Here is a 25,329-nt window from a genome sequence, read left to right as displayed (position 1 = left end):
CAACATTTAGACCCATTTAGACCCAGTTACTGCTGCTGTCGGCCACTGTGGGAGTATAGGGCAGGGAACAACATTTAGACCCATTTAGACCCAGTTACTGCTGCTGTCGGCCACTGTGGGAGTATAGGGCAGGGAACAACATTTAGACCCATTCAGACCTGAGGACGATTCGAAAATCGTTTTCTGAAAACCCCTATGTTTCTATGTCAGTTGGTTCTCAAACATTTTCATGTCAAGGACCCCCAAAGATATATGTAATTGGCCGCCGACCACCCCCCCCCCCCCCCCCCCATCTGAAAATATGTTGTTCTGGGGGGGGGCCCAGAAGCAAAGATTTGAGTTAAAAAACGTTCACTCTGAAAGAATTCAAAGATTTGCGCCACATTTTCACGGTTTTTCTAAAATAGCAGATCTATGAGCTTGTAGATCTGCTATTTTCCAATAGCTAAAGTATAACATAATGCTTACAACACCAAAAGGGGTTCCCATACTGAATGGGTTAAGCATGCATGCACACACACACACGCACGCATGTCAGGCCGATGCCAGATATTTTGTGTCTGATGCCGATCCTGATTTTGGAGAGACCTAAATCAGAAATTACACCAATGTTTTTTGTCAAAAAGTGCAACATGCAAAACTTGAGATTGGATTAAGGTTTATACAGTTGAGCACTATAAGCAAACTTGTAAAAAAGAATACAATAAACGAACGATACAATAAAATTAAAATAAAATTAACATTATTTAATGTAATTAACCACTTCCCCCCCCCCCCCAAAATCTACAAGCTGACATGTCGCGGTCGGAGCTTGTAGATCTGTGATTTTTGCAAATGTCTTTTCATAATGTTAGCATAATGAAATATCCCCATAATAAGGACGCCAGGTTGATAGTCAGTCATGAAGAATAAGGTCACGAATACAAGCGGCCAAAATTAGTTTTTTGATAATTTGTTAATTTTATTAGACAATTAGCTGCAAACAACTGCCGATAACAATGGTGTCAGAAAAGTCAAATACTGGCCGATATGTATCAGCCCAAACCATTACATCGGTCTGGCTCTTACACTGATAAATATAAACCATAAACCTCTCTCTCTCCTTCACCCGTTCTCCAGAGAATATATATAATATATCTTCTCTTCCTCAACGCGTACCTTCATACATGAGCTTGGTGGTGCGGAGGCCGTCTGCCTCCGCCTTCCCTTCCTCAGCGGTCTCCCCCTCGCCAGCCTCGGTCAGCCGTGTGATGGCCACCTCCAGCCCACAGAGGGTGCCAGAGCGACAGTGTTGCTCCCCGGCAGGAGGCAGGATCTCGCCTCGAACACTGTACAGCGTCTGGGCTCAGTCAGTCACAGGAGGAGGGAGAAACGTGTTAATCTCACAGGCGCTTTAACCCATTTTGGACTGAGGTCGATTTTTCTGAAAAACCTGTTTCTATGTCAGACTGTGGTGCTCAACCTTTTTCATGTCAAGGACCCCCAGAATTATCTCTATTGGGCCACGGACCCCCGTCTCGAACCCCCCGTCTCAAGCTCATAGCTCAAGCTTGTAGATCTGCTATATTTGAAAAATTGTGAAAATGTGACAAATCTTTGACTATAGATTCTTTCAGAGCTAACGTTTTTAACTAAAATCTTTGCTTCTGATGGGTCTACTGGAACAACATATTTCCGGATGGGGGTCGGCGGCCAAATACATTCTGGGGCTCCTTGACATGAAATAGTTTGAGAACGACTGACATAGAAACATGAGGTTTTTCAGAAAACATTCTGTTAACCAGGTCAGGTTAACAGAATGCATAGAATAAGATACACCAAGTGAAGCAATGCAAAGGACAGGACAGGACAGCGTACACACGTCGTTTTAATGTCTGCCCTTAGATTATACATTTAATTAAAAGTGGAAAGGAGCAACTTGGACACTCATGCATGAAGGAAGCATGAGTTCAAGTCCGTTGCTCTCCCCAGGTTGGCGGAGGGTGTGTAGAGCCCAGGATCACATTAGATAATTGACACAGGGGTTTCTGGTTGCCTGATTTCTGTTTTTATTTTTAATTTGACATGGACAACGTATAAAAAATAAACATATTACACCACTACGGCTACTGAATAAATTAAGTTCATGCGTTTCAGGCAGAGGTGTGACGGTCCAAGTTGGATACGATGTTTTTCGGTGTCGCGGTTCGGTGAAGAGGGAAGGTGGGAGGAGGACCGATGTTTCTGCCTCCATTATGTTTGCGAGTTTGTCGCAAATCTCGCAAACCGCTGGACCCACAGAAACAAACCCTCTTGTGCCATATATGGTATGGAATATTTCTGCATGTACGTACCGTATATGCATTATGCATGCTGTCAAGGACATACGATACATACATGTCCCTCCCCGGGGATCAGTAAAGGTTTATCTTATCTATCTTATCTATCTATAGCGTTGGTTTTTATCACAGACTTTTGCACTTGGCCAATTACTGAACGGCCTTGGTGCAATGTAGGTACTGTACACATACAAATGTGTTGAATGTCCTTGTTGAAGGAGACTTCACTGATACTGGGTATTGAAACAAGCTCGAGCCTGTAGGTCTGCCATTTATTTTTAAATCGTGAAAATGTAGTGCAATTCTTCGAATATATATTCATTTAGAGCAAATGTTTTTAACTCAAACTTTTCTTCTGGGGGGGGGGGGGGTCCCTGGAACAACATTTTTCAAATGGGGGACGGCAGCCAAATACATATAATCTTTGGGGTCCTCGACACAAAATTGTTCGAGAACGACTGAAATAGAAACATGGGGTTTTTCAGAAAACCGTCATGATTTAGAAGGTATTTGTAGAATCGTCCTCAGGTCTAAATGGGTTAAAGCGCGTTGAGCACAGCTATGAACATGCAATTCATTCATTCTAACTTACGGTGACTCTTTCCAGCTGGAAGTGGTGGTGGAAGGGCTTGAAGGCAGAGACGTCCTGGTTGACGGGGCAGAAGTTGACCGAGAACACACACTGGAGGCAGGAGGGCAGGTCCGACTTCCACCTCACCTCCCATAGGCAGAACACGAACTGTTTACTGCACACCAGCTACACACACACACACACACACACACACACACACACACACACACACACACGATTTAGTTTCATTATTTGCTGAAAAAGAAAGAAGAAACTGCAAAATGGCAAGCTTTTAAACACATTATGTGCCCTTTTATTCTTTCAAAATGCCGACCCAGGGTGCCCACTTTTAGACCCACGTTTTGACATTTTGACGTCCAAGACGTCCAGAGACGTCCTGGGCACTACATGCGGTAACTCCTAGGACGTCTGTGGACGTTTTGGGCACAAAATGTCTTAACACAAAAACTGATCCTGGCGGAACGTTCCGTCAGATAAGCGTTATTACTTATTATTGCTATCAAACCGGATCGTTTGTTTCACCTGTTGTGCTGTAGTGTTCAGGGACCTCAGCTCTAGTGAAGTGTGCTGGTTCTCCGTCAGCTTCTGATCCGCCAACTGGAAGTTCGTATCCGATACGTTCTGCACACACACCTGGATGTACTTCCTGTGGGGATTTACATGGAGCAGACGAGACATTCACACGTGCACATAAACATAAATGCACAGACTCAATATATATACATATCCAGTACTCGGTGGTTCCCAAAGTGTTTTTCCGAAGACTGAGGGAGTTCCGGGGGGTCCCCACCTAAATGATAGTTACAGTAGGAACCAAATGGACCCTTATGGAAATGTAACTCTGATAGTGTACAAATGGAACCAAGCGGAACCCTATAGCGGGTCCATTTGGTTGCATTTGTACACTGTCAGAGTTAAATTAAATGGCGGTGCTTTTCAGAGTAAACTCTGCCATATCTGCTTTGGCACTCCAGCGGCTTTATTTTGAAGAATTCACCCAGCAAAGGTTGAATTAAATTTACTAGCCAAAGCAACAACTCTACACGTAATTGCCTCGTTTTTGGAAGAAAGAGGTCTTGCTCACCTGTTACCAGCCGAGAGCAGCGAGTGTTTGGTCTTGAAGGGGATGTAGAAGGTGAGAGCGAGCAGAGAGGAGTAGATAGACCAGGGACAGTCTATGGACATCTGAGGAACACAGAAACAGCACCGCGGATACGGTTAAATATCCAGACCAGAATCTAATCCCTAGTGAATCTGAAATACACAGTTTATCTGCCTGGTGGACACCAGAATCTAATCCCTAGTGAATCTGAAATACACAGTTTATCTGCCTGGTAAACACCAGAATCTAATCCCTAGTGAATCTGAAATACACAGTTTATCTGCCTGGTGGACACCAGAATCTAATCCCTAGTGAATCTGAAATACACAGCTTCTCTGCCTGGTAAACACCAGAATCTAATCCCTAGTGAATCTGAAATACACAGCTTCTCTGCCTGGACACCAGAATATAATCACTAGTGAATCTGAAATACACAACTTCTCTGCCTGGTGGACACCAGAATCTGATGCCATTAACAGATGGTTCAATAATAAGCCAGCTAATTGTGTTCCATGTAAACCAGAGACAACATTCTGTTTGAACTAATCAATTGAAAATAAACAATTCTAATAAAATCATTATAGTTTTTTTTTAAATAGCAAAAAAAATGGTTAATGTGGTTACGTTTTTTTTTTTTTATCCCACAATTTTGTAACCCATTTTTTCACCCAGTGTCAATTATCTAATGTAATCCTAGGCGCTACACTTCCTCTGCCAACCTGGGGAGGCAGCGGACTGTCCAGTCCAATCTGCTTCTTATCACCTGACAGGGGGGAGTTTCCCCGGCCGGACGTAGCGCGTGGAAGCAACACGTTATTCGGACCAGTTCTTTTCCCCTCCATCAGGCAGTTTAGAGACCAGGATTACTGCATGTTTTTTGTGAGGGTATACCTACCCTAGGGGGACACGGCGAGAACATGCAAACTCCACACAGAAGGGCCCTTTCGTCAACCCCCGCCTCGGGTATGGGCACTGATGACGCAGAGGAGGGAACACGCGCTCCACAGCGTCCCCAGCGGGAATCGAACCCAGGACCTTCTAGCTGTGAGGCGACAGCACTACCGACTGTGGCACCGTGACCCCGTGGTTACGTATTTCTGTATGATAGCTAATGCCAACTAAATCAAATCAAAACCTTGGCATTAAGGTCAATTAGTTCAGGCAATGAAAAAATAAACAAGGTTGACGGCCTTACCCTCTGGTCGATGGCCGTCATGGGGGTGTCGGGGTGACTGTAGCTCCGGGGCCGGTGGCGGATCTCCCCGTTGGTGAGCCTCTCGTTGGCGGGCCGGTCGGGCCCCGAGGGGATGATGCAGAGGACCTCCAGGCGGAACTCCAGGGTGTGGTAGGGGGGGGTGGGGGGCAGGCTGATGCTGGTCACCTTCTCCGACGACTGGATGAGCAGGACGCTCTCCCCCACGCGCTCTGCGTCCACAGGCAGGGAGAGAGGGACGGAGGGACACACACAGACAATGAGAGAAAGAAGAGGAGGATGTCAAAACGCAAGTTTTGAAAACATTATTGTGGATGAATTTAATTGTTTTGTTCTTCATCGTTTTTATCCCACGATTTTGCAACCTATTTTTTTCACCCAGTGTCAATTATCTAATGCAATCCTGGGTCGCTATGCTCACCAACCTGGGGAGAGCAACGGACTCACCCAAGTAAAATACAGGCTGCAATACAACCTTTAACTTGTCAATACCTTGATGCAATATTATACACATTGTGTTTGTGACGCACGCCGCCAACGCTCCAAAACGGGTGCGTTTGATGATGCAAGCGTCTGACGCTTGCAGTGCGCCAGGGGCTTAAGTTGAAAGTGGGCGCAGACCAGTGTCAAGGGTTGAGGATGGAGGCTGTGTGAGTGAGTGTGTGTGTGTGCGCGTGCATATGTGTGTTGTGCGTGTGTGTGTGTGTGCAGACCAGCAGCAGGGTTGAGGATGGAGGCGGTGCAGCTGGAGGTGGACAGGATGGGCATGGTGGAGGAGTTGCTGAGCTGCAGGGCGTCTCCCTTCTTCACGGCGTAGTGTCCCGTCAGCAGCGTGAACTTCACCTCCTGGGCCAGGCCGGCCAGCAGCGGCTCTGCGTGACCAAAAGCAATAATAATAATAATAATTAATTGCATTTTTATAGCGCTTTTCCAAAGTGCTCAAAGCGCTTTACAATGGTTCGTTTCATTCATACATTGGGAGGTGAAGCGGCGAACAGTCGACAGTCCACGCTCAGCCGGGGCTCCTGAGAGTAGACTTCGTACTGTATGAACTGACCTGAGAGAGGCTCCACGCTCAGCTGGGGCTCCTGAGAGTAGACTTCGTACTGTATGAACTGACCTGAGAGAGGCTCCACGCTCAGCTGGGGCTCCTGAGAGTAGACTTCGTACTGTATATGAACTGACCTGAGAGAGGCTCCACGCTCAGCTGGGGCTCCTGAGAGTAGACTTCGTACTGGACCAGCGGGTAGATGTGAGGCAGCACAAACTGCACCAGGCCCACCGTGGCACACAGCTGTCGCAGCGTGTACGTCCCCGAATCCTCGCTCTGCAATCACACACAGAGAGACGGAGACACACCGTTTCATGAGGGCGAGAGAGAGAGGGGAGAGACCGAGACAGGGGTCTCGCCCAGGCTGTGCCCAGGCTACGGTAGATCGGACAGGATAGGAGCCAGGCGGGACAAACTGGTGGATCTATTCAATATAATAGAAAGAGCTTTTGTTTCTGCAGTAAACAACACCCCAATTCAGACGCTCCTCCTCCGTTCCGACAGAAGAGGTTGTCGTCCCGCTCAGGCTTTACGGACTCGTCGGTAAAAAAAAGCAAGGGAAAGTGTTGATTTCGTCGACTAAGATGAAAAATGTTCGTCAACTACCTTTTTCCACTGACAAAAACTAAATTGAAACTAAATGAAAACTAAGCTATGGTGACAAACTGAGAAATAGTCAATTTCGTCAACACATTTTTTTTTACTAAAATGTTAGGTAGGGACTAGTGGACAACAGATCCAGTATAAGTCATATTACACTTTGCATGCCGAAAATACTTTCAGCAAGTGCAAAATCAGTCATTACAACGACATCAAGGCCCGCCAAAATACATTTTAGCCGACAAAAACAACTGTAGATTTAGTAGACTAAAATCCTATGATATTTAGTCGACTGAAACTAGACTAAACACCAAAACATTCCCGGTGACTAAAATGTGACTAAAACTAAAACGAAAACTATTCAAGAGGACTATGACTAAAAACTCAAATTAAAAATGTGCTGTACAAAAACGACACTGAAAAAAAAAAAAAAAAAAAAGAGTAGAAAGTGGTGTCTCTTACGGGCGCCGTGAACAAGACGCTGTTGTTCCCCGGCTCCAGCGTGACGTCCTGCACCTTCAGCATCTGAGGCCCGTCGTCCACCACGGCCACCACCACGGGGGGGCTCGCCGTGCAGTTGGGCGTGTCCGGCGACGAGCCGCTGTCCAGGCGACGCATCACCAGGTGCGTGTTTTTACACACCATGCCCGTGAAGTTGAGCGAGTTGTCCGAGGGGCTCCGGTCCTGGATCTCGTCCAGCTCTAGCGAAGGCCCGGCGGCCGAGGACGAGGAGGAGGGACCCGCCGACGGGCTGCTCCCCTGCGTGAAGTGCACCGTCCCCGGGTAGGTTTGTCTCTGAGGTCCCTTGTTGGAGCGGCTCCCGTGAGTCCCTCCTCCTCCTCCTCCTCCTCCTCCTCCTTGCTCCAGGCTAAAGTGAATGCTGGCGGACAGCTGCTGCAGGCACACGGACACAGGCATCAGGCAGCGCAGGCTCAGCTCCACCTGCAGGGCGGCGCCGGAGTGGACGGAGGCGGCCGCCGGGCGGAACTGCAGCCGCGTCAGCTGGGCGAACGCGCTCATGCTCAGGGTTACTTTCTGGGCTAGAAGGAAGGAAGGAAGGAAGAAGATGGTATTTAAAAATGTTACAGAGTTGAATCTTTTAAAGGGATTGCGACATAAAAAAAAGTTGTTGTAATTTTTCTTAAAGTTTTCTGAGCTCAATTGCACCCAAAAAAACTGAACTTTTAACATTCAGTAGATTTTCTGTGGTCTGGGGTTTTCTGGCTCAAACACGAGCTCTGCCGTTTGTGATGTCACAGCCTGCAAATCCCATATATGTCAATGGGATTTGCCAGCGGATGTCTCTGTTCTCACTGTTTTGCCTTCATTGCAGCTCAAAAGGCTTCCAACCCCCAGAGAAAACTCCAGACCACAGAAAATCCACTGAATGTTCAAAGTTCCGTTTCTTTTGGGTGCAATTGCATAAAATCTAAAATAAAAATTAAATTAAATGAAAATGAATGTCATGAAAAAGGAGGTAGTGGTCGTGACTTTGGTGAGGAAGAATGGGTGGCTTACATTTGTCCGCAGACTTGCTGGCGAAGGTCAGGATTTCCTGACAAAAGTGCTTCCTCTCCTCATTGGTCAGGTTGACGTCACCTGCCAACAGGGTGCAGGTCTGGAGGTAACTGCAGCGGGCCGTCAAGGAAAAACAAAGAGCCCCGTCTCCATTGGGACGGCTCAAGGTCCAAGCTTCGACCTGCATTAAAGCACTAGGGCCCTGAGTCATACCTTTTCCACACGATGTCGCACACTGAAAATAGCCGACCTAGATGCGCCAAGAGTTGTAAGCTTGTGGGTCTGCTGGTTTTTTTGTGACGAAGCATAAATTAGGCTAAATAGAATCTTGAAGGAGAATTCCATACTATAAGTCTTTCTTACCTTTATTTGTAGTTGTTACGTCCCCACCAAAGAGGTCCAGGTGTTATTTTGTGCAAAAGCGCATTATTGGCCATTTCCCCCATTGAGGGCTTATGGTCGGGGAAATAGCCAATAATACACTTAATACACAATTCCTTCAGAGTGAACGTTTTTAACTCAAATCTTTGCTTCTGGGGGGGGGGGGGGTCCCTGGAACAACATATTTTCAGATGGGGGTCAGCAGCCAATTACTTATATTTGGGGGTCCTTGAATGTTTGAGAACCACTGACATAGAAAAATGGGGTTCCCTGTCCAAAAGACAGAATGTGTTTTGGCTTTCCAACCGGCCTATTCTTGGGCTGTGCTTAATCCGAAAGTCCGAAAGTCAGACGAGAGAGAGAGAGAGAGAGAGAGAGAGAGAGTCAACGGGTTCACTCTGCTCAAAAACTTTAAATGCTCAAAGGATTAGCGTCTCTACGGTAGCTCTCTCCAACAAAGACTTATTAATCATTTCATGAAAGATTATTCATGTAAATTGGAGAGAGAGTTGTATGTCACAACTCTCTCACAAGTCTTACAGTGACACTGAGCACCGAGTGCCGCACTATGAGCTTGTAGATCATAATTTGGGATTGGGGTCTGGGGCCATTTACATATCATTTTTGGGGCTCCTTGACATGAAAATGTTTGAGAACCACAGACATAGAAACATGAGGTTTTTCAAGAAAACTGTCAGGATTTAGAAGGCATTTGTAGGAATCGTCCTTAGGTCTAAATGGGTTAACCGGAAACAATACTAAAAGGTAAACAAACGGTCGCTGGCGCTTTCATATATGGAGTATAAGGTTGTCTATGAACATACGTGTATATAGCAACAATAGGTACCGTTAGCCTATAGCCAAGTTCATAAATGTAGATGGCAGAGAAGAAAAGGGGTTAACCAGACAGCTATCTGTGTGTGTTTGGTGATTTGAAGGATACTCCTCGGTCCGCCCCAACAGCTTCTGACAGTCAGCGATCTGTTTCCTGGTGTGAGTGACGGGCAGACTCCAGCCTTCTGACACATACGACCTCAGAGCATCCTGCAAGAAGCCCTCCGCTCGCTCAGGTTCCCCCTTCCTCCTGATGCACACACACACACACACAGTCACACACACACACAACATTGTGTTGTTTATTGTTATTTTTGTGCCATTCACCAGGTGTTTTCTTGCCCTGTAATCCGTTATCTAAACCACTGCGCTGCCTTTAGTGACTGCATTTCTTAACGTATTTTATACAAAACTGCTGTACCATGGCTTAAGAGCGTACAGAACTGCATTTCAAGCTCACAACGCGTCGCGCTGCGACACGCTGTGAGCTTGTAGATCGGCTATTTTCAGCAAGTGTAAAAACAGTCATTACGACGGCATCAAGGCCCACCGAAATAACATTTTAGTTGACTAAATCAACTGTATATTTAGTTGACTAAAACTAGACTAACACTATAAAACATTCCAGGTGACTAAAATGTGACCAAAAAAAACTAAATGAGAACTATTCAAAAGACCGTGACTAAAACTGAAAATCAAAATTTGCTGCCAAAAACAACGCTGCTTACATGTAGAACTCAGCCAGACTTTTCCCCACCAGCCTGGCCGAGCGCAGCCTGCCGATGGCCCTGTACATCTCCATAGCAGCATGAGACAGCTCCTGTGGACAAAGAGTGGAAGGAAGTAAGACAGCAGATCAAGGGGTTGCGTAATAATTTAATTGTCCACAATTGTCTTTTAGTAAGAGAAATGTATGAAAATCTGGGAACTAAATCGTTACCAAGAAATGTCTTCACCAATATGTTTCTAAAAGGTGTCTAATAACATGTACCGGTACTAAAAGTTTGAAACTCCCGTGGGAAATTTGAGTTATTAGCCTAATATGTGACCATACCATTAACATCCTACTGTATATAAGGCAAAAAAGTCAAAATGTCATCATTTTTTAGCATGTGACATATGAAACTAGGGGGGTTTTCATGATTCTGAATCCATTCCAAGCATTAGTTTTGCACAAAAAACATTCCTTGGGAGGAAAACAGCCATAGCCAAGAGGATATGACCGAATTTAGCCCCAAAACAATTGTGCAAAACTAACGATTTAGTTCCCAGATTGGTCAAATACCTGATAAAATGCCCATACTATTTGAAAGTATCACAGAAAAGCAGCAACTGGTGGCGAAAATTGGAGATTTGTACTCACAAGATAGTGCCTTTCAAAGGCCTCCACTGACGATAAGGCTTCTTTGAGTTTTTTGTAAGGGCTCTGTAAACTGTGAACTGTAGAAAATGACACAAAACAGTTCATATGCTTTAAAAAAAAAGCATAAACATAACACCTCTTTTGTCTTGCAAACACAATCCAACTTTTCATAAAAAAACATTTCATACACAAAAAGTTGGAATATCCTTAAAATGAATTAGATACTCATCTATTAATTGAAAGAATGTCCGAGTCAAAGTCCAATTTGTATTTCCACTAATGATTTTATACTGTGTACGGTTAGTAAATGACAGGCAAACAGAGAAGCGCACCTGATCCACATCTAGAAAATCACATCTAATTTCCTGTATCTCAGTCAAGCATGAAAAGTCTATTGTTGCTTCTCTTTACGGTAGAAAATAATTGATGTTGAAACGTTCAACGTATGGATGATGGCGTCATAATTCCATTTTGGGCATATGGATTGATGATAATATATATCAACCTTTCCCAATATGTCAATGAATCAATCTTTATTCGTCACATACATAATTTAAAAATGTAGTATTTTTAAAAAGCAGTGAAATGTACATGTCACAGTCAATCACCATGCCTGAACTTCACAAATGGACAATCAATCTGGACAATCGGGCCAACTTGAGGGTGATATCTGATCACCTGGGCAATAATCTACAGTACACAGTATATACTGTATATTCTATCCTGTGTTATTCCCAGACAGCACTTGAGCTTCACTGCAGGTCATGGTGTCCTCCAAACAGAGCAAACATCTCTTACCAGTCTCTGGCCTCTCATCCCCCAAGCCGGCCAGAATGTCCACAGTCCTGTTCAGGTCCTCTGAGGTAGGCCCTTTATCAGACACCAAACCACACAGCTCGCCTAGGGACTTGAGCTGTGGAAGAGAGAGAGACACTTTATCAGACACCAAAACACACACAGCTCGTCAAGGGACTTGAGCTGTGGAAGAGAGAGAGACGCTTTATCAGACACCAAACCACACAGCTCCCCTAGGGACTTGAGCTGTGGAAGAGAGACACTTCATCAGACACCAAACCACACAGCTCCCCTAGGGACTTGAGCTGTGGAAGAGAGACACTTCATCAGACACCAAACCACACAGCTCCCCTAGGGACTTGAGCTGTGGAAGAGAGAGAGACGCTTTATCAGACACCAAACCACACAGCTCGCCTAGGGACTTGAGCTGTGGAAGAGAGAGAGACACTTTATCAGACACCAAACCACACAGCTCTCCTAGGGACTTGAGCTGTGGAAGAGAGACACTTCATTAGACACCAAACCACACAGCTCGTCTAGGGACTTGAGCTGTGGAAGAGAGAGAGACACTTTATCAGACAGCAAACCACACAGCTCGTCTAGGGACTTGAGCTGTGGAAGAGAGAGAGACACTTTATCAGACACCAAACCACACAGCTCCCCTAGGGACTTGAGCTGTGGAAGAGAGACACTTTATCAGACTCCAAACCACACAGCTCCCCTAGGGACTTGAGCTGTGGAAGAGAGACACTTTATCAGACTCCAAACCACACAGCTCGCCTAGGGACTTGAGCTGTGGAAGAGAGACACTTCATCAGACACCAAACCACACAGCTCCCCTAGGGACTTAAGTGTGAAGAGACCACACGATAAGAATATTATATCATATGAAGGGTTTGTTGACTTTTAACAAATGTAATGCTTCTGACGGAAGGTTCTGCCAGCTGGAATCCAACCGGTAACTGCTTCTGGCGCAACGTTCCGTCTGATAAGCTTTATTAATGATATCAAATCGGATCGCTGATTTCTCTTTTCTTTTTTTTTTTTGCTTGACTTGGCTTGCTTTCCTTCTTTAGTGATCCTAGACCGGATTGCGCAAACGCGCTGCCGCTCATGTTCTGCCTTTATTCTCTCATTTACTGCACTACTGTACTGCACTTCTGACTAGACGCCACTCTTCATTTCATCGTCAAAGTATTTGTATACTATGTGCAGTGACAATAAATTGAATCTAATCTAATCGAATCTACAGTAGTTAGCTGTCAAATCTAGAGGCTGGAAGGGAGGAAGGGGGGGGGTTCAAACAAAAGGCCCTTTCATGCCAAGTGGTGCAGAAGTGCATCACTACTGTAGTTTTCCGGGGACCCCCTTTTTGGTCAAAATGATCTGGCACTCGCCCCAAATCACCATAAGGTAGGGTCTTGGCCATGATGGCCGTAATCATCTTGTCAGAGTAAGGCAAGGCAAGGCAAGGCAATTTTATTTATATAGCACCTTTCATACACAAGGCAATTCAAAGTGCTTTACAGAATAAAAACAAATACAAATACAGAGTGCAACAGTGCAACAGTATCCGCCACATTTTTCAAATGACGCCTCTGTTGTTTCGGAAGGGAACTCTTCTCATTTTAGCACAACATATAGTCCATGCCAAAAACATGCAACAGTATTCACTTTGAGCTCGCAACTTATCAAAGAACCGAACCGGGTTGGCCCAACCTTGACCGACAGGCCAAATAAACGTTGGTATCCGTTTAATTTGATTCGTTTTTTTTTTTTGTGTGTTCAGACAGCCAGCAATGGATAGAACGCTCCCAAAATAAATGCAGTCTCTGTGACACATCTAGGGGCTTTGTCATTGGTCGATTTGCCTGTCTGCTTCCTGATTGGTTAGTCATTGCGACTGGGTTTTTCCTCGACCAATGACAATTAAAGCTTCTAGGAACATCTTTGAAGGCCGATTGCGGCCCCTAGATGTGTCACAGAGACTACATTTATTTTGGGAGCTCTCTACCCATTGCTGGCTGTCTGAATACCAAAAAGAAAAAAAGGTAATTAAAATGTTGACATTATTGCTTATAGCAGCTTTAAAATGGCTGTGCTGCTCCAGTGTCCTCTCCTCCTTCTGCATAAAGTGTCCTTGTTCCTGTGACGCACCTGGCCAGCCGTTCCAGGCTTTGAGGCACGTTTGGTATAGACTCCCCTTGTTCAGAGAGATATGACTACAGTATGTGTGCTATGGGAGGATGCACCTGGCCAAAGGTGAATCACATTAAATGATCCCCAACCTTCTAACGCAAAACACAAGAGGCAACCAGCGCCGAGAACACAAACGCACAAACAGCAGGTCGAATCAGAGGGAACACCACAGAACAAACGAGATGCGTGCGGTGAGCTAAAGCAAGCTAGGTGAGGAGTAGGCATGTAACGTTATATCGTATATCGATATTAATCCCAACGATATGACTGTGACTGTGCCCAGGTGATGGTCGTTGATGCTCATTAATACATCAAGGAAGGCAATCATGTTTCTTCACTGTCAAAAGTTGTGCTACTTCTTTTGCAATGTAGTTAAATAAAAAAAGGGGAAAAAAGCTTGGGGGGGAAGATAAATTATATAACATTAAAACAAAAATCTGGAAAATATGGTTTGTTCAAAATATCGTGAAAAGTCGTATCGTGAACCTCATATCGTGCGTCGAGTGAATCGTTGCATGCCTAGCGAGGAGTGCGCTGTCCTGCGTTACCTTGTCAGTAGCGTACGCCCACAGGCCCACAGTGTGGGAGGAGTTGGCGGCCAACTGGGCCTGGTCGCAACAGCCCTCGATCCTGTGCAGAACCTCCAGGCAGCTGAGGAACACCCAGCAGTCCAGCGCTCCCTCCAGGACAGACACCTAAAAACCACAGAAAACAGGTCAATTGGTCTGGCTCTAGAGATGAACAACTGCATAGCAACAAATCCCCCTAACCACACACAAGCTAGGGATAGGGCATTCACTAGTTTACTAGTCGACTAGTTGTTTAACTACCCATTATGTAATTGTTTGGAAATAAATATGTGTACATTTAAAAACTGTACACAGTCAGGGAGGGAGCAGTCACTGCGGGTCATTGCTACTCCTACCAACAAACAACATGCCCCAACTTCCCCTCTCCAATTTCCATAAAGGCAGCTAGATATCCGAGACTGAAAGTGATTGTGGGAAAAGTCAACACGATATGTATGAGTCACTGTTTTCTCTTCAGGCTATGATGGCAGGCTTTTAGCTGGGCCTTTATGTGCTCAGAACTGAACCGATTACCGTGGCTTAAAATATCTCAAATATGCACACAGTAAAAAAAAAAAAAGCATACATGCAAAACGGCAGCGCATTTATATTCAACACATTCCTACATGCACGTCGGATCTTGCATCCCACTTAGAAGAGCAGGGAGGGGAGCAACAGAGGAGCAAACGTGAAAATATGCCTAGCATTTGCTGCTGCAGCTTCCACCTTAGGATATATGGAGTCAAACAAGGCCATTACCTTTGCCAAGTTAACAGACTTCATGATAATTTCATTATCAACAGACGGTACCAGAGGCAGAGTGAAATTACCGTGTGAAAGTAATACATTGAATGAAGCTGTAGGCCAGTAAATGGGTCTGCTATCTGGCCCTGACCTGTCTTTCTCCATAGTCCTTTGAATAATATTCATTTAGTTTTAGTCACCTGAAATGTTCTAGTGTTAATCCAGTTTTAGTCGACTAAATCTACAGTTGATTTGGTCGACTAAAATGTGTTTTGCCAGGCCTCGATGTCGTTGTAATGGCAGATTTTTGAGCTTGTAGATTGACTGTTTTTATATCGTTTTATAGTCACTCAAATTTCGCTCAAATTTCTTGGTGTTGATTCCTTGACAGAACATTTTATATTGAAGAGAAAAAAAAAGAAACGAAAAACGACTATTCAATTCATCAAATAAGAAAATGTATAGTCGCAGCCAAAATAGAACCAACCAAAAAGGTAGTCGACGACAATACATTTTTCCGTCTTAAGTTTTAGCCGACGAAAAACAACAACAACTGTATACCTCTAGCAGGCGTAGCTCCTGCACGCAGTTGTGGAGCAGCTCCAGCGCTCTCTGCGTGACCTCCCAGGGCCTCTGGAGGAAGATGAGCAGCGTGCACTGGCGGGAGAACAGGTAGCTCCTCAGGTCCAGCAGGCTGGCCTCCCCGCGCTGGATGCTGTCCCTCTTCTCCATGTCGATGGGCCTGCGGAGCAGCAGGCCGCTCCAGCTGCGCACGGGCGCGCAGAACGAGCCCAGCCAGTTGGCCCCGTCTTATTATGGAATGGAAAAGGCCCACCACACAGAGATAGAAGACAGATAGAAGATGAAGGAGACATGTCGAAAATGGTTGCATTTATATCCCATTTTGGGGGCGGGAGGGACCCCTTTTGGTGTTTTTAAGCATTATGTTGTAGTGCCGTTGAAAAATATCATATCTACAAGCTCGTAGCGCGGCACACGAGCTTGTAGGTCTGCTATTTTTTAAAGATCTTGAAAATGTGGCGGAAAGCTTTGAATATATATTATTTCAGAGCGAACTTTTGGTGGTTGAGCACCCTGCACCACTGACATAGAATCATGAAAACTGTCAGGATTTAGAAGGCATTTGTAGAATCTTTTCTCAGGTCTAAATGGGTTTAAAGTGTCCTGAGGGAAAGGTCACCCGCCGTGTGTCAGGGAGTAACGACTGTATGTCCATAGAGTGAGACCGTGTTCGTCGATGACCGTACCTCCAGCTCCGAAATTGAGGACATACTGCGTGAAGAGAGCGTCCAGCTCGTCGTACTGAACCAGGGCGTCTTCAAACTGCTGCAACATCTCAAACACAAACGCCAGCTCCTCCTGAATGCACACATACAATTCCAATTCAGAAATGTAAACATGGCACACACACACACACACAACAGCAAAACACACAAAAGCTGTAATAACACTGAGAAAGCCTTAGGAATATGACTGCAAAGGAACTTGCTTACACTTATACTGTACATATACCAGCTGCTGCAAATTCACACATTCACAATGCAGATTCTCACATTAACAACCGTGTACTGTATCTTCTCCTTAATATTGTGGCAAGATGCTTACTGAAGCCCTCTCATCCATTCTTCAGTATCCAAACTATGTACAAAAACTGTTCCAAGGTTTTTTTATTGTTCTGGCTTGTGTACAGGAACTAGTAAACATTAGAGATGCACGATTAATCGGTCATCAAATCAATCTGCAATATCTGCAATGCAATATATTATTTTGTAATCCTCTGTTTGAATGCAAAGCTTTTGTGATGACGAAAGTTGCTGTTTAAAGGGTCAATAATTTGGAAAAATGTTAAAGGTCAACCTGACCAATGAGGAGAGGAAGCGCTTTTGTCAGGAAATCCTGACCTTCGCCAGCAAGTGAGTTTACCCTAATCACAGTAATCCTAAATCATATTCCATCATTCAAGGGCCTTCGGATGGAAATGAAACGGACTCCATGCAGTCACTTTCAGTTAGAGCGCTGCAGAGGCTGAGTGTCTGCGACTGTGACCAGCCGATTGCTTAATTGATGCATCAAGGAAGGCAATTATGTGTCTGCGGAGACTCTGCGCTGTCAAATAGGTCTACGTACTGTAGAAGTCCGAGATAGCATCTTAAATAAATGTTGTGAAAATGTGTTGTGACTTTGATTGAAAAGCTTAGTTCCAATGGCACCCAAAATGTAAGGTTGCAAATATGCTTAGCTGTGTTTTGCGAGGATGAGGGGGTACCTGGAAAGAATTCTTACCCCCCCAAGGGGTACAGTACCTGGGGCAAAAAGGTTTGGGGACCCCTGGTGGACAGCTACAGCATCAAGCCAATACCGCCTATTGCTCATATCCTTCCACAGGAGCTATGGCGCTATAGTGCTATTCAGCACGAAGCACTTCAGTGGAAAAGAACATGGCAGCAAGATGAAATGACGCATGGAAGTGCTTTCAGCGAATCGGTGTGAAATGTTGTGTAATATGCCACGTGAAAGCATTTCAACACGGCTCTGCAGGTGCAATGATGAGACATTGATATGACGAGACATTCTTTTACATCTGAAGTGTGATAATAGTTTTGGTGGAACAATCAAAAGGAACAATGTTTGACTTTTTAGTTTTTAGAGCATCTGCAAATTTTGGCAGACAAAAATACAAGCTCGAAAGCTTGTATGCTTAATTTTCTTTACAAAATATAGTCAAAACATCAGCAAGGGTGGGCGAGGACTCTCCAAAATCAGGATCAGCATCAGACCCCAAAATCTGGCATCGGTCGGCCTCCATTTGACAGGTCGATTCAGTCCAACAGTGACCAGTACCAGTGGTGGAAAGTAACTAAGTACTTTTACTTAAGTACTGTACTTACTGTACAATTTTGAGGTATTTGTACTTTACTTGAGTATTTCCAATTTCCAGTACTTTGACTTATACTACTCCACTACATCTCAGAGCCAAAATTTGTACTTTTACTTCACTACAATTATTTGAAAACTTTGGCGATTTAAATTTTGATTAGAAACCATTAACCACTTCAACCCTATACATTTCGGCCATTTGAAAATAGCCGATGTATTCGGCTATTCATTACAAACACTCACTGTAGAGCTGTACCCCTATGTTCCTGCTTCTCCTTGCAAGTCATCCCTGATATCACAACAGTATACCTGCACCATGAAGTACTCGCAGAAGCTCCAGCCGGGCTGCGTGCGCTTCTCCCGCAGCGTGCGCATGTCGTCCTCGAAGCGGCCCAGGTTCTTGGTGAAGGACATGAGCAGCAGGGTGCGCAGCTTGAGCAGGAAGGAGCTCCATGACTCCTGGGAGCGCGACGAGTCCTTCAGAGGGTCTGACAGCACCACACACCTGGGCCGGGGCGGAAGGGGACAGAGAGGGAAAGTTTAAGAATGACCTTTATGTTTACACAGGGTCGAGGCTGAAGGAGCACATAACTGTAGCTCCATATCTAGCAACGCTGGTCCTCCTTTAACAATTACAGACGGGCCTCGATTTTGTCCCGACATGAACATCTCTCGGGGCTGCCCCCCGAAGACAGGAACTGGCTCCAATATGGCGGCTCCCTATGCTGTAAATATAATGAACTTAGATGAGTTACACTATACTATAAAGACCGTAACACGTACAAATACACGAGATTGGCATTAAAGTGCCCCGGTTTTATAGCCCGGTTATTTCCGTTTATGGCTCGAAATGCGTTACATTTCAGAGACTCAAATCAGTCTGGAAGCCAGGCCAGTTTAATCAAGTTTGTAAGAAGCAGCAAACGTGTTTGAGAACTCCAACGGGCCTAAACCTCCAATGCGTGCGAGGCGGCAGACAGACAGACGCTCCTCACCTGTCGTTCTGCTTGTTGCAGAAGTCGTTGCGGATCTTGTCCACGATGGAGGAGCGCGGCAGGATGTTGGTCTTGTTCTTCTTCTTGGCGTCGTTGGTCTCCACCACCACGATGACCCAGTCGGCCGAGCCGTGGAGCCGCAGGCTGCCCTGCCAGCGCGTCATGTCCTCCTTCACCGAGCCCTTGTACGCCTCTGTGTCCTGCAATGGGAACCATTATTATTATTAGCTCTTGTACGCCTCTGTGTCCTGCAGTGGTAACCAAATGGACCGTTATAGACCTTTAACTGCAGTACGCAAATCGTTATGAGAGAGACCACATTATCAGAACGCCGCTGTCGGGTGGAAGCCCCGTTATGTCCAAAACCAGTGGTCCGGGGATCACCAGTGGGCCTCGACGGGATTCCAGGTGGTCCCCGGTTAAACCCAATCTGTGCCAGGAATGTCAGGTTACGTTTTGAGCAGCCGGTACTACCTGTGCCAAGACGTAAAGTTACGTTATTTAAATAAACGGTTATTTATTCTTTCATTTGTCGCTCATCTCTGGCACCTGAACAGCGTTTCTATTGTAACAGGTGCCATGGATTGTGTTGCGACTTTGATGGAGAGTTGGTAACCAAATGGACCCTATAACGACCGTGTCTCTCCTCTCCGGAATAATCCTTATGCTTTCTTTCTATGCTGTAAAGAAACAGGACAAACGTGTTCGGCCAGGGTTCTAATTCTGTATCAACTCTCCGTAGCAAAACAAACTAAATAATATCTCTCTTCCTCTGAATATCGCGACCACTTCCCTCTACACCAGAACAGAAAGTACACACAAGCTATCCCATAATACTCCTCGCTCAGCCCGCCAACACAGTTAACCCATTCAGGCCTGACGTTGAAATAAAAAAAAAGTTTTCTAAATCACGACAATTTTCGGAAAGATTTGAGGCACATTTTAATAGGGCGCCACTCTGTGGCACCCTATTAAAAATGGTTAAAAGGGGTTCAAGGAACAATCCCCTTGTATAAGGGACGCAATAAAACAACGACCTCTGCATCCACGGGATGCACTACTGTACTGTTTTTTATTCTAGTTTATTTTCTTAGCTTTAGTTATAATAATCATTTCTTCATACGTTTTCTACATGAACATAACCACATTATAACCATATCAAATTAAATTAAATGCTGCACAATTTGTGAAAATGGCAAAATATGACTCCTAACGTCGTTGAAGTGGGACTCATAAAATGTCCCTGGGAATCATCTAAAAAGACCATCCCTGCATTCGGACTCATTACATTGAAAACATATTTACATCACTGCACTCGACAACAACAAAACACAAACAAATGTAAATGCAATGAGATACAGTTTCTGCCCGACAATGGCGATAAGTTAGGTTCAGTACACCCACGTAAAAGCACATGCAGCCTAATGGAGCTGATTTGAAATGAACACTGTATCCATATTCAACGCTGTGTCCTGCACTGAGAAATGATGCATAGGCCTACTTTTCTCACAGCGCTACATTAAAGCACTTTCATACTAATGACTAATGCAACACAGAGTCCATGTTTGCTGATATGGAACTAATCTTTACTACAAACAACCTAATGAAACAATATAGGCATTAGGCAGCGCTCTCCAGGAATGGAAGATGTTATATATGTTATAGTTCTGGAAGCACGTTTGTAGTAGTAATGTGCCAATTAAAAACTGGGCCCGCAAATGTATGGTACTGTTGTAGGTAAATGTATGGTACTGTTGTACGGTTTGTTGGGGAAAGTGTCAGGGTGCCAGTCAGAGACCCAGTCTGACGAAAAGGGTAAATAGTATTACCAATAATTAACCCCTAAAGCAAGTAATTCACACACAATACCATATAAATCATAAAGAAAATACACACACACACACACACAGAGTGAGCTTGTTCAAAATGTTTCATACAGTTCCACCGGACACGCAATGCACACAACACAGTCAGCAGTGTAAGTGAATGGCCACGTTCACTTCCCTGTCAAAACCCCCGTAAATAAAGAAACTCGTCAAACTCGTGTTGAGAGTCGGCAGCACGTCAGTATTCCCAGTCACGGGGACTTTCCCAACGGAGAGTACGGTATGTTATATTTTCTAATTTCCAACAATTCCAAGCAACCTTTCAGGGGCCGGTCAGGCCAGAGTCAGCCAAAGGGCCACATTTGGCCCCCGGGTCGTATAATGCCCAGGTCTGGTGTAGACAACACCGGCATCAGACAGGCGAGATGGAAACCTCCGCTCCTCCGAAGAACAGAAGACGACACGATTCAACTCCCTCCCGTCTTGTGCCGATAAAAGAGCACTGGCAAAAATACTAATAATGAAAAACGGACTGGTTCTCACAGGCCTTGGGGAGGTCACTATGACGGCGGGTAGCAGAGATGCAGCATGGCGATAGCCTCACACACAGCGCCTGAGAGCTCAGACTACTACGCGCTCTGTTCCTTTGATTCATTCACAAACTTCCGTGAGAGCGTGGGAACGTGTGACGTGGCAGAACGGCTTAAGCATTACGTTATACTTTACAATATGTAATACGTTAGCTATTGGAAAATAGCAGATCTACAAGTTCGTAGCGCGGCACTCAAAAAAAGGAGAACCACTGATATAGAAACATGAGGTTTTTCGGAAAACTGTCAGGATTTAGAAGGCATCGTTCTCAGTGGGTTAAACAGCACAGATCGCCACACTGTAGAACTGTAAAGCCAAAGAGACCAGCCTCTCTAGAATCTACTGCTGCAGATCTCCATTTCTTGTAATACAGTAGGACATTTCATCAGGTTGAAGTTGACATTTGTGTGCAACAGGCTACATGGGGTAGACATAATATTCCCTTTACATAACCAACACTTTTAGCCTTACTGGTTGGTTATGCTTGTGTAATTACAGCCATGCTCTATTAATGAATACTAATGATTTGAGACGGCATCATTTGGTTGTTTGGTATGGTCATCTAAGAGAAACAAAAGAAACAAACTATGCTCAACAAATGATAACATCTGTTAAAGGAGAATTCCACGCTAGAAGGCTTTCTTACCTTTATTTGTAGTCGTTACGTCCCCACCAAAGAGGTCCAGGTGTTATTTTGTGCAAAAGTGCATTATTAGCTAATAATTATTGGCTAATAAACCCTCAATGGGGGTTGAGTTTTTGTGCTAATTTGCTTATTTCCATCGAAATAAGTAGTAAAGTGTGCCGCTTGGGATACTATTTACATTATGAAGAGAGAGGATACAGTATAAGCAAAATAAATTTATTTTTGAGCGATGGAAATAAGCGAATTAGCACAACAACCCAATGCACCCATTCAACTCAATGCAATTCAATTCATTGAGGGTAGGGGAAATAGCCAATAATGCACTTTTGCACAAAATAACACCTGGACCTAGTCTTTGGTGGGGACGTAACAACTATAAATAAGGTAAGAAAGATAGGTAAGAAAGCCTTCTAGCATGGAATTTGTCTTTAAGTAAAGCTGGCAGACATATGTATATTTTAAGCAGCCGAGGGATCCGTTTACAGCTCAAACCCCAGCTCTACGTGTGTCAATGCAATAAGATGTCTATTTATTCCTAGTCTCGAGAGACGATCTGTTTTAACTTTCACTTTCCCTTCATTCAACAGATATATTCCTGATAGTAGCCGAAGATAGACTCCACACACACACACCAGTGATAGGCAACATCATCCAGGAGCCTTGTCACACACACACACACACACACACACACACACACACACACACACACACACACACACACGCTACAACTGATATTCAATCTCAATGTATGTGGCAATATAGAAATATTCATATATCACAATCTTTGAACTGAAGGCGTCTCAAATGTACAGAATGCATGCCATGGATTCTACAGACCTGCACCGACAGTCTTGTACATAAACACCCCATTAAATGAGCTATGAATCTTTCTCCTCAGGAAAACAAACTGACAACATGAAAGAAAAGCAGATCTACAAGCTCGTAGCGCGGCACAGAGTACATAGTCAATTTAGAAGGCATTTGTAGAATTGTCCTCAGGTCTATGAGCAGCACTAGGGGTCTAACGATACATTTTAACCCATTCTGACCTGAGATCAGATTCATATAGAGGTTTCCACTGGACACACACTGGTCTGATTAACCCATTCTGACCTGAGATCAGATTTTAAAAATGTCAGTCGTTCTTTCGATTTTTCAAAAATAGCAGACCTACAAGCTCGTAGCGCGCCACTCGGTGGCGCGCTATGAGCTTGTAGATCTGCTATTTTTCAATAGCTAAAGCATAACATGATGCTAACACCAAAATGGGTGCCCGGTCAGAATGGGTTAACAGTGATACGATACATGGTTGACGATACGATACATGGACGATATTGGTTCATTATGGCGATCCGATACGATTCAATGATTTGAAATCGATACAGTAACTATTCAAAATACATTGACATTTTTTTAATTAAGTAATTAAACTCCTTTTTCATTTTTCTTCAAAAAATTGCTAAATACCACACACACAAATGTAGTATTGATGAAGTCGATTAATTGCATAGCAAAACAATTCGATACTGATTATTTCCAATGCAAAACGATACGATACATAGTCAATGTTTGGGGAAACTGTGGCTCAATGATCCATGGGTCGGCGGTTCGAATCTCGGCTCCTCCTGTCCGATGTGCAGGTTGGTGCCTTGCATGGCTTCCGCCGCAATCGGTGTATGCATGTGTGTGTGAAGGGGTGAATGTAATGCACAATCTATGCAAAGCACCTTGGATAAAGGCGCTATATAAATGCACCATTGAATGTTGCCGTTTTCATTTCGATATACTTTGATGCAGTTACTAATTATATCGTTACACCCCATAGCAGCACGTACTGGGTGGCGTGGGCAATAAATGTAGTTCATCAGTGTACTGTACATTAAATATGTGTATTACAAAAGGAGTCTGATTCCAGTATCTAAAACACATGTAACAATAATGGTATACAGTGTGACTTTTTATAATTGTTTAAGTTTACTGAAAAGATTACACTACTTTAGACATGGCACTGGCATATCAAATGTTGCATTAAAATGTGATCCATATTGCCCACTAGCAGCAATGCTCACATGGCTCTCATGCTCACAACAGTTGTGCCCGCTTTGCGGTGTGGATTTCGTCGACTAAAACTAAGACGAGAAATGTCCGTCGACTACCTTTTTTCCACTGATGAAAACTAAATGGAAACTAAATGAAAACTGAGCTATGAGGACTAAAACTAAATATACTGACCATTTCGTCAACAAATACAAACTAGACTAAAATGTTAGGAAGTGAACAAGAGATCCAGTATAAGTAATTTTACACTTTGCATGGTTGCATGCTGAAAAAAGCCGATCTACAAGCTCACAGCGCGTCGCCCGTTGTGAGCTTGTAGGTCGGCTATTTTCAGCAAGTGTAAAAACAGCCATTACGACGGCATCGAGGCACCGCCAAATTACATTTCAGTCGACTAAATCAACTGTAGATTTAGTCGACTAAAATCCTAAAAAAACTAAAATGTGCTGCCAAAAACAACTACAACAACAACAACAAAAACAACACCTCTGCCGCTTTGGACTGTTGTTGGTCACGAGACGCTGACTCCCCAACTTCCTGAAACTTAACTACGAGCTCGAAGCTTTCCCATGACAAAGTATCCCAATCAGCACTTTGAGTCCAGCCTGTTGTTCCAACCCAGCTGGCCCCTTTTACTGCCCTCAGTAGAGTACTTAAAGTCCATCTGTGTAACGTCCACTTTAGTAGTCGTTTTTTTTTTTGCATTGCGACACGTTGTGAGCTTAGTAGATTGGCTATTTTGTGGCCATTATGTTCCTTCCATAATAGGAATATGCTAAGTGAATGGGTTAATGGGTCAGTTAACAGTCTTTTATGGCTTTTATGGCAGCAAATTTTGTCATAAAATCTGCCCCAAATTCGAGTGCAGGTTTCGTAGTACACCCACGTCGCCACGGCATTTATAAAGTGATCGCAAACAGCTGATCCTTCCTTAATTTCTTTCCTAGCGGTGATAAATGTGACGGCTGAAATCGATCTGGCACGCCCTACGAAATCAAGCCTCGCCCTCGTTTTTGTGACATGCACAACTGCAATA

At 44.4% G+C, this 25,329-nt stretch overlaps 1 protein-coding gene across 1 annotated transcript in view; it reads right to left on the bottom strand.

Moving 5' to 3' along the window:
- The window catches only part of trappc10 (trafficking protein particle complex subunit 10), a 34,820-nt gene that overhangs the window by 2,345 nt on the left and 7,146 nt on the right, over positions 1-25,329 (bottom strand). The window contains 18 exon segments of the mRNA XM_080785081.1: positions 1,159-1,339; positions 2,911-3,075; positions 3,433-3,556; positions 3,995-4,095; positions 5,208-5,437; positions 5,939-6,097; positions 6,411-6,552; positions 7,339-7,916; positions 8,395-8,504; positions 9,719-9,859; positions 10,338-10,429; positions 10,973-11,049; positions 11,771-11,885; positions 14,515-14,661; positions 15,841-16,088; positions 16,548-16,659; positions 18,487-18,682; positions 19,173-19,372. Of these exon segments, the coding sequence (XP_080641207.1) occupies positions 1,159-1,339; positions 2,911-3,075; positions 3,433-3,556; positions 3,995-4,095; positions 5,208-5,437; positions 5,939-6,097; positions 6,411-6,552; positions 7,339-7,916; positions 8,395-8,504; positions 9,719-9,859; positions 10,338-10,429; positions 10,973-11,049; positions 11,771-11,885; positions 14,515-14,661; positions 15,841-16,088; positions 16,548-16,659; positions 18,487-18,682; positions 19,173-19,372 (3,118 nt within the window).

This window comes from Protomyctophum bolini (assembly GCF_963924005.1).
Source record: "Protomyctophum bolini genome assembly, chromosome: 16".
NCBI lineage: Eukaryota > Metazoa > Chordata > Actinopteri > Myctophiformes > Myctophidae > Protomyctophum > Protomyctophum bolini.
This window is presented reverse-complemented; position numbering and strand designations above follow the sequence as displayed.